This window comes from Homalodisca vitripennis, chromosome 6 (assembly GCF_021130785.1).
Source record: "Homalodisca vitripennis isolate AUS2020 chromosome 6, UT_GWSS_2.1, whole genome shotgun sequence".
Classification (NCBI taxonomy): Eukaryota; Metazoa; Arthropoda; class Insecta; order Hemiptera; family Cicadellidae; genus Homalodisca; species Homalodisca vitripennis.
This window is the reverse complement of record NC_060212.1, coordinates 109,025,578-109,036,821: the sequence shown is the minus strand read 5'-3', so window position 1 is coordinate 109,036,821 and position 11,244 is coordinate 109,025,578. Positions and strand designations below refer to the sequence as shown.

Below are 11,244 nucleotides of genomic sequence, written 5' to 3'. Positions count from 1 at the left end.
CCATAGTAGTAGTATGTTAAAACCAAAGGTAGTATCATTCAAGAAATTTCAGCTCTTTATTTAATTTTGATATTTGGTGTTACGTATCCTGTGCTCCTCCGGCAGCTGGAAGATGGACAAACCGTCGAAGCCGCCGCCCCCTGGCGCAGGCCCCCGCCCCCCGCTACCCCGCAACCGCATCCTGAGGAAATGCGAGAGCTCCGCCACCTTGGTGCTAGACGGGGCCATCTTCACTATAGGTAGGCACCCCTGGGAGATGTTACTGTCAATAACAGTCAACTGTGGGGACGAATAAAATGTAGTAGAAGAATTAAAATTTCGTCACTTAATCGAAGAGGAACAGGGTAAGGGAAACATGGTATTGATGATAGATAGCCCTAAGGATTGAATGGATTTTGGTGTAGTCTCGTATGGTTTATAATCCTAAGTTTAATATGTTTAGGTTCGGAAGTTTTAAACTATTCTAAAATGTGTGTTTGTAATTTTAAAATGTTCATACGCTTTATATACTGCCAAATTAATATCTGGAAACATAAATAAACGACGGAAAATTTGTTTAGATGCTTACAACTCATAGTTTTTCTTTTAACACATTTCTAGTAATTTTCTTACATTATGAATTTGGAATTTCCAGGAATTTGTAGGTCATGATGAAATTAGTAATGATATTAAGATTAACTTATTGGCATATTTTACAAAATACAATTAATTTTAAGTTTATTATATTGGAATTCTTTAAGAATAATCAAGCTGTAACATCCTATTATATTATAAATGCGAATGTAACTGTGTTTCTTTGTTTTACTTTCACCCGTAAGCTATTCAACCGATTGTATTGAAATTGTACATGAACATTTTTAGGGTTCCTGGTATGAATATAGGACTATTTTTATTTTGGAAATCCCTCCGGGCTATATCCCACTGGGATCTAAAGTGGCGAAAAATCTCTTCTTGGTCTCTAAGTTGCGAAATATTTATTGCAAGAGCCTGTTAATGTAATCAACTGTTCTGTGTAAACATTGTTTTATCACAGTAAAACCATATGCTTGATGAGTTGAACCACTATTTTAAACTTTTTTACATTAATAGTGAGAAAGCAGAGTGTAATCGTGATATTAAGAACACTTCCAGATTTAACTTTTCTGCACTCACTATTGAGCATAGAGGTAGGAAACATGCAGATAGGAAAATTTAAAGTTGTATTACAAATATGCTTTTGCCTGTTTATTTTTAGAAGATATAAATTATTACATATAATATGCAAAGTTAATATTTAACTTTTACTATACGTTTAAAGAATGTAATAAATCCCATCTTAGTTGTCTATTGACAGATGTAGGCTTATCCTCGTATCCTGTACTTTCTTGATCTGGAAACAATGCAAAAGTAACTATGAAACAACAAATACTAAGACCGGAGTAAATTACAATGAATGTACACTTTTTGGCATATTTTCTTGATCGTTGCAACAAGGCAAACTCAACATTGGCGTCGGAAAATAATGCAGTGCTCACACACTTGCAAAGCCTACGAAATTGTGGGCGAAGCCTCGAGTAACTGCTAGTTTACTATAAAACGCTTTTAAATGGAATTACTTAGAATCATTTCCAGTAAAAAAGGCTGTAATCATTAATCGTTTCTGTTTTAAAAATGTAAAAAGCCTTATACTAATAGAACACCAATAAAAAAAATAAAACAAACACCAAAAATAAAATGAGAATAGTTTTACAACTAGCAACTTTTCAAAATAACAACAGTCGACTTTCGGATATAAAGTTGTGGAATCTGCGAGCTGAAATTGCAGGTTGCATGTCGAGAAAGCGATAACAGCGGCACGCAATAGGCTTCGGCTTGCAGCATTAACCGCAAGGTCTGAGTTACCGGCGTAACTACGCGAACTACATACCTACCTTCGTTTTAAATCGGCATGTGGGAGTAAATACTTAACTACACACGATTTTACACTGATTTAAACGAAACGCGATTTGAAAGGGTCCACATAAACCTTGCACATTATCGTGATTGTGAAAATGTAAAAAGCTTTGTTATGACATGTAAGAACTAATGAAGTTTTAACATCCTATCCAAGCTTCTTACTGATGTATAGCCGTTTGAAAATTATACTGGCCCGAAGTAATAATAAAGTAAATATAATTGACACAGAACGCTTAGAATTCTTTCCCAATTTGACATATATTCTTAATATTCATTAGGTCCATTTGTGCTCTATATATTGAAAAATATAATATGGTAATACTAGGAAAAAGCTTTAATACTAAATTGTTTTTATGTAGGGTGAAACAGTATTTGCGGTTTGGAACCAAATTAGTTTCTCCTTTTAGTTTATTTTATAAGTAATAAATAATATTATATTTTGTACCTAATTTCTTATTTATAGAGTTTAAGTTACAAAAATAGAATGTAAGACATTTCTAACCTATATGAATAAATTTCCAACAATATTGTTGAAAATTCATAACAATTTAAGCCTGTTTCTGCAATTCTTCTTTGATAGAAAAATAATTATGCTAAAACATAATTACTAGTTTCAACAGATAATACAAAATTACTATTGAATTTTGAGGACAAAATATTATTTCATTTACATGCATTAATTGTTTCACTGAATATGAAAAAATGGGTGATAAATCGGGAAAATATACTAGTAACGATGTCTAAGAGGCCATAAATGTAGAAACACGTGTATAGGTATATTGTTCTTCATACGCCAAATATTTACGTGTAAGGTAAATATTTAGTGAAAATATGACAATACATAACTATTTTTTCAAAGCTATTTAAAAACGTAAAATTCCAAACTTTTTGCTAATTCCAGGAGATAGAATTAATTATAAAATTGTGGATTTTAATGCAATAAATTTTAGTATGATTGTATTTCTTTTGAGAATTGTTGTTGGAATGAATATTTGTTAAAAACTGAATTTTTATAAATAATCTTAAGAATTTTACTTAAGATTAAATTTTAAACCAATGATGCCTATTCACGGCAACAAAAGCATATTCTTAGAGTAACAATAGAATGTTGAGATATGTATTAGATCCTTAAAAGTTGCTGTATTTCATAAATATTTGTTTGTAAGTCTATTTTAAACTTTATAAACTTAATTTAAGAATATTACAATGGAAGTATTACTGGGTAATATTTAACGAAGTAAATAAACAAGAATTTACTACTATTAATACTGTTGATTTTATCTTAGCAGTTAAAGTCAATATTGATCGTCGTCGTAAAGTAAACAATTTTGTAATTAACGAAAACGTTGAAAAACAAGGAGATTTACATCCGGTGCGGAAAAGAGTTGTACAATCATGATGTAGCTAGCTGTAATTACTAGAGTAGAGTAATTACTAGAGCCTGTAATTACCATAGGCCGAGAGCCGATTTGCCGGTTGTTAAGTTTCCAATCTGGTTTATATTTAAATCATTAGACCAATTTTTTGAAGAGGCGAAATGTAAGGGTATCGAAAGGGTTAAAAATAATAATAGAAAATTCTTTCCTCGGTTCATATTTTTTTGAGGTTGATACACTTAAAACCAACCAACAGTAACGTATATGAGTCAACTAACCATATGCAGTCTCCTTTCCTACTTGTTTGAAGATCTATTATTTATGTAACCAGTAGTCAGTTTGAATGTAACAAGCTAGAAAAATATATTCTGCAAGATAATTTTGTCTAATATTTTAAAACCTTTTGGTACTTTCTTATTTCGAACTCCACTAAAATTAGCACTGCTCACGATCGATTACTTTCTTCTATCGATTTCAAGAATCACCAGGTTGTGTTCTGATACCGTAAAACTTAGCACTTGGATTCTGGAATACTCCTGGAATGTCAATACAATTGAAATATTTTTTGGATACTGGTCATTAGGAGTTTTACTAAAATACCTAATAAAGTGTGTAATACAATTATAAGGAATAATATACCATTACTACATTACAACTTTTAAAGGTATATTATTCTTATTAACACGTGTTTTGTATTGAAATGGCATATTTAGGTACAGAAATGGCATCTTCATCAAACATTATATGTATTTGTATACTGAACAAAGCACATTGCCAATATTTTGAAGGGCATTCACATTCTATGAACGCAAAATCAATTATTTTATGCGATAGTTATAATAATACTACTATTATTCTTTCTAATGCACGCTTTTGTACCGAACTGAACTGTATTTTGAGAATAAATGTATATGATAAATTAATATAGAAATCTGATTATAAAAATATTGACGTTTTCAGCCTCATAATATTATAAAAAGTTTTCACAATTACATTTAGACTTTGTAGTAAATGCTCTCTGTTAAAAGTTCCTTTTTGAGGATGAAAGGATTATAAAGAATTTCCTAATATTTCTCATCGTTTAGGGAAACAAGAATAAAGGTTAAATTAAACTGCATTTTAGTTTTTGCGTATTTTAGGAGCGGTTCAAGTTGATGATGCAGTGAACTATATACGATGATTTAAATAAATTAATATTCTGATTAAATCTAAATATTTTTTCAGTCATAAAATTATTTGTGTTTTTATTTAATCTCAAGAATAACTTAAAATTAAAATAATTACTCTTACTTAAAAATGTCATTGACAACTGCTGGAAAGCAACAGCCTCTGTCATATAAATTGTGTATGTACTGATGATGTATCTAATTTAAAATATCTGGGAGCATTTATGTAACTAATTGATGTAAAAGAAATGTGTTTATTTTTGTTATGAAATAAAACACATTCTATTCTACCCTAACCTGGTTCCTAAATAAATCGGTATAGAAAGTGTTCCTAGAAAATAAATCTATTTTCAGCTGTGATAGTCTTGGCGGAAGTCGAAATGGGAAGTTATCAGAAAGAGTTAAAAATGGAATTAAATGTTTTCTATTATAATAATGAGAGACAAGTATATAAAGCGACTAAAAGTCGCCATCTTAATGGTATATGGTCTGCGGATGCTGTGTTTTTATGTATTGCGTTTCTGACGTTTGATTTCAAGTGTGAAAAGGTAATGTAAGCATTATCTGAAAATAAAATGAACATTTTATATTTTTAATCCTTATCATACCGTCTTTTTTCGACCTCCTCAAGACTAGCGTGACTTACGACTTATTTCTTTCTCAGGGATAATTTGCTTATCGATTTAATAAAACTATGGTTTGTTATAAAATTGGATTTCGGAATATCTAATATAACTTTACGAAATATAATAAGTTTGTGGATAAAAAGTGTGCTTCATTAACATTACGAAAATAAAATATTGTAACGGTAATTGAAAGTTTATTTTATCTTTTCGAATATTGGTAAATTTATAAAGAGAGGATGGTAATTGAGTCGGTGGGTATAATTATTGGTTAATGCTAAACAAGCGTATGAAATATGCAATTAACTTTAAAATAATACTGTAATCCTTGTGTGAAAAAGTAATTATGAATATTACATGTGATTAAGGCTGCAACAAAATTGAAAAACGGTATTCCTAGAATAAGTCTGACAGACTTTCACAATTTAAGTGCTGCGTGTTTGTATCACTTGCTGTAATGACATAATCCAACAAAAATTACTAAATAAAAATAAGGCATGGTAAATACGGAAACTATGTCATTATAAGTCATAGCCTGATTAGGTTTGACCTTTCACTACTCCTGATAATTTTAAAATACTCCATTCATCATTGTATTACATTAACGCAGACATTAGAATTAATGCTCTTTGAAATACGGTTTTCTCAACGGCTAGAGTTATTTTAAAATTAAAATGGAAGGGAAGCATGTTTATAATATTCCAATTTTGTTATTAACGAGGACCGGTTGGAAGAAGATATATTAATTTCAACATTTGTTCTTTTTTAATTGCTGCAAATTTACCATGAATAAATGTATAAATTTAAAAAAAAACTAGCGTTTTAGCTACTCGTCATATTTTCTTTTAGGTGAGAAAAGTCTGGCTTTTGAATAATTCTAACGCCAAAAGCTAACAGCTGAAAATAAACTTAATTTTACAACTTAAGTCGTAAAAAGTGAAATAAATGCATCAACTTCAGTAACCCATAACATTTAAGATCCTCGCAAGTCGTATCTTTACTAAAACAAGTGTCTGAAAAATCCAATATATATATATATATATATATATATATATATATATATGGTCTTCCGATCATATGTTAGTTTAGTGATTTAAACGCATATGTGAAAGATACGGCCAAATACAAAATAATTGAATTGTAAAAAGTGAGGGCTCTGTGGTGTAATTGTTGCACATTCAACCGGCAAGTGAGAGATCCGGGTTCGAGTCACGGCGGAGCAAGTACTTTTTGCCACTCAAATTTTATTTAAATTATATATATATATATATATATATCGTATATGGAATAATCAGTGGTTTTAAATAACACCTCTTGAGTAATTTGGATATTTTGCAATCAAATATCCTAGTAGCCTATATACAGTAGTTTAATCTAATTACCTAACTAACTAACTAATTAACTAATTAAGGAATACACTGTTTACTTGTAATCACTAATTTATTACAAATTCAAGGCAAGAAACCAAATAAGATAGAACAAATTTATGAAAAATATGCCAAATAAAGATTTCGAAAATAAATACAACATTTTTACTAGTCTAAAGTTTAAAATAATGTGTATTTAAACTAATTCCGTTTCCAGAATTCAAAAAAAACTATCGTCGATTCAACATTTCTTAGATCTTGCAAAACTAAATAAGCAAACCAGTAAATAATAATATTAGAGACTACAATTATCATAAATCGTAAACATTAATTTAGGACTGTTTCTATATATAATGTTGGTTAAACATTATAAAAATAAGGGCACCCAAGATATACAAATCTGTATTTTTTCAACAAAAAATCTGTAAAGTATCTTCCCAGAAATGGGTTGTGCCATATGCAGAACTTGTTCAAGACAATCTAGAGATGAGTTTTAGAGGAACGTTTGAATAAGTTTGAAAACGCGATTTTTAGTTTTTCCTCCCCCATCCACATTAAAAATCTAAAAAAACAACTTAAAATGTGTTCTATAGACTAAGCTCATATTTAATATCCCTCTAACGTTAGAGCTACTACCCTTAGTTCATTTTACTATGAAATATCTGCATGTATTACCATTTTCACCATGGGAGTCAGCTAATTGTAAATGAATATCACTTGATAATATTGAGATAAAATTTATAGAAAGATGATAATTGGCAAGTACAAAAGCTGCAATAAACTGTAACACCCATTTTAAAATCAGATGCAAATCTTATTTTAACTGGCGCACTATACGAATGGCCAGGAGTTGAGATTGTTTCTGAGAACTACGACAAGTAACATAGTGTTTCAGGTTTCAAACAAATACAGTAGTTTGCGATATAAGACAATAGGAGTTGCCAAACGACTTGGATAAAAGCCATGGAACCTAGATTTAGTCTTGAATAATTCTATTGTTTTCATCAGAGTAGGCACTCACTTACCGTATCACATCTTGATAGTTTTACAACAGACTTCATTAGAACAATGGTTACAATAATGAATAATACAACGAGAATATCGAGTGACACATCTAAGCATCTGTTTTTCATATAAAAATGGCAAATGTCCGAAATCCTATTATGCTTTCAAAACCTCCAATAGGCAATAATAAACTTTAAGCAAATAAGGTATGAAAAGAACTTCACAGTTTTACAATATCTTGTTCAATAACTTGAGAGAATCACCTCAAATACATCTTGATTTTCGACCTGCTTCCGACGCAAACAGTGGTTGAATGCATATATTCATGGCCAAATATGGACAAGCGATGATTGTACCATAATTTATTTGTAAAATATAAACTACATTAACTTCTATTTGGTATTCTTTTTAAACATTGTTTTATTACTCCACAGTAATATGCTTAACAATCTTCAAGTTATTTTGATTTATTGTATGAAAGCATGATAGTAATAACACCTATTTTTTAAATTTTTTCTACTACCACTGAGTAACAGTTCAACACAGAGTAAGATAATATTCAGATAGAAACATTTAAAGTTTTAGTGCAAATAATTTTATTTGTACATTTTTAGCAAGTATTTATTAGATATTAAAGAGATTAAACTTAAACTTTTACCATATATTTAAAAACTGTTATAAAACCGATCTTAGTTGTCTTTTGAAAGAAGTTGTTTTCTGAGACCTGTTTACGTATATAGGCTATATCTTCTTGATCGGGAAACAAGACAAAATCAGATATGAAACCAAAAATTATAACACCGGACAATTGAAATAAATATACTCATTTTGACAGATTTTTATGATCACTTCAACAAGGCAAACTCAACAAGGCATCGTACATCAAATTCTCTGGAACCAGCAGAGCTCATACACGTGTAAAACCTACAAAATTGCGTGCGAAGCCGCGGGTAACTTATAAAAGCATTACTTAGGATGCTTTCAATATAGGTAAATTTTAATTCCGAAATACCTGTCACAAATACTTTATAAATAATTTAAAAAAATCTATTGGCTAGAAAGATAGGAATTATTTTTGACAGCTGATACGATCACTGACACTTAATGTGACATTACTTTATATTTGGATGATTAAATAACAACTGTCATTATTTGATGCATATAATAATGAGAAATAGTATTACTTAACTTTTATTATTGACAGCAGCGGTGGTGAGTTGAAACAATTTAGTTTATTCTGGATTTTACAAGGAACAAAATTGTGAATGTGCATATTTAGAGTATTGAATTTGGCTTCTTTAGACATTGTGGGACGGTATATATATACATTTTCTTAAAGGTTATGTTAAATAAAACATTACGTTTCTAAGAGTTAAAACAACTAATTATTGATTAATAACGTTCACCAAAATTCTGAGCAATCATTATCTGTACATGCATGACCAAACAACAATAACCAAAATCATTCCGAATAACTTAAAACAAAAATGACTTTTTTCGATAAATTAATTTAAATGTAATAAATATTATAAATTATATTAAATTATATTAATCATTATATTCATGCGTGCATTATTATTAGTTTTTCTTAAACTGAATTGTTTATTTAAAAATATTATATGAAATATGGGAGTCTATGGTAATATGGGATGGACGACAACTGTCATAATATTACTATTGAAATGTGGTATTATTAATTCTGATTTTAGTTTTTAATTTTGAATTTTCAATAACAATATCTATATGTATATGTATAAACCAACCTCAATACAAAGTTATATATATATATATATAATTTCGTTTCCCAAATATAATTTATTCGAACTAGAAATAGTCTTAACCTCCTAAGTCCTGAAGAAATTTTTTATTTTTAATTTCAATTTTTGTGTGTGATTTATGTTTAAATAAATGTAGGGAACAAAAAAAATATTTAAAAAATATTTTTGATGCAAGTATCTGTACTACCTAATGTCTCCTATAGGAGACATTTGGACTCAACCTACTTCAGAGTAAACAAATACCATGGAAAATAAAAGAGCTCTAACTTTAAAAATACTGTTTTTTATAATAAATTGTTTGTTACTAAAAGTATTTATGCAAGTAACATGAAACTAAAATGCACACATTTTTGGAAATAACTAGATGTTATGAAATAATGTATAAAAATTGTAGACAATTTTCTTCTCTGATAACAAAACAAAAATTCAATTAGAGGAAAATATAAGCATATTCACAGCTCATGATAAAGTTTAAAACAGTTCCTATTTTCCTGGATGCACAAGTAAACCTTGCATGTTGAGCACTTTATTCTTGCTGTGTTTGTGAGCACCCTGGTAACCGACAACGGTTCTTGGTTGCAGGTGTTGGCATTTCTGGCAAGTGCAAAGTATTCTTAGTTCGTAGTACATCTAGAGGATGGCTTACTCTAGGTTTCTTGCGAGGAGGAGGCAGAGTACTTTCAAAGTTTGAATCATCATCATCTGACTCTTCTTTGGTTCCGTAGGCAAGGTAGTTTGCATATTTTTCCCTAAACTGCATCAAATCCAGTATGTCTCGTTTGCGTGTCCCAAGTTCATTTTGGTCTCGCCTGTACTCAACCCAGCATGCAGCAATGGAAAAATCTATCATGTGCTTGATTACACGGATCGTCCACTTCTTTGTTCTTGCCGCCATTCGATAGTAGCTTATGAATCTGTCCAAGAGATCAATCCCTCCCATTTTGCTATTGTATTCTTTCAATATCAAAGGTCTAACAACAGAAATGTACTGTTTTGTCTTTCTGCACCACCTCCGGCACTGATCAACTGGCAACTTGCCTTCTTTGCTAGACATCAAAATCACAGGTCTATTGTCAAACCATTTTACTACAGTTATTTGACCATCAGACCTCACACTTTGATCAGTAGATCCCCGGCCTTGCTTTTTTAGATCCTTGTCGAGTTTTAGCTTAGAATCTTGTGGAATTCTATTTTTCATTAGGGTTCCAGTCCCTGTTGCCCCTTTTTCTGAGTGAAGGAGATCTAAAAGATGCGTGGAATTAAAATATCTATCCATGTACACAGATACTCCTTGCGGAATGTTTTCAAGAAGCCTAATGACTGCTCTACCTCCAACATCTAGGTGTTCGAAACGAGTGTCATTGACAATAGGATCACCTTTCCCTTGGTAAAAGAAAAAGTCCAAGGGCAGACCATCTGGGGCTGCTATCACAAAGTTCTTAACTCCACATGGATTTGGTTTTGACTTGATAACCTGTCTAGCTGGTGATTGGCCATGAAATGGGATCATTTGTTCATCAACTGCAACGGTTTCACTCTTTGGATTGAGTACGCACCCAGTCCTGACTGATTTGAGCAGAGGTCCCACCTTCCAAAATTTATTACTAGCCTTTTCTTCATTAGAAATGTCATTATCATATACAACTTTGAGGTGAGATCTAATCATAAAATACCTGTCCCTCCCAACCAGAGAAGCAACACTATTCACTTTAGTTTTTTTCTCCCAATACATTTTAATTCTGGGAAATCCCATATAGGACGTCATTAATGTTGCTGCAAAGAACTTTTTTAGTTCTTTTACAGATAAGTCAAGGTTTCTTCCCATTCTGGCAAAAAATGTTCTATTTGACTGCTCAACAAGAGTGTGAAATATATTGTCTGGTATATATTTTGATATATATTCATGTGGAGGTATATTAACAGCAGTCATAGGCCGTGGCTCATACTCTGGAGCAGGAGGATTAGGGGGAAAATCATCCAGTTTTTTCCAGTGA

General features: G+C 30.8%; 1 protein-coding gene across 1 annotated transcript; it reads right to left on the bottom strand.

Moving 5' to 3' along the window:
* Nucleotides 1-9,776: 9,776 nt before the first annotated feature.
* Nucleotides 9,777-10,982, bottom strand: LOC124365507 (piggyBac transposable element-derived protein 3-like). Its single transcript, XM_046821491.1, has one exon. It carries the CDS (start codon nucleotides 10,980-10,982, stop codon nucleotides 9,777-9,779), a length of 1,206 nt encoding a protein of 401 aa, XP_046677447.1.
* Between the last annotated feature and the right edge of the window lie 262 nt (nucleotides 10,983-11,244).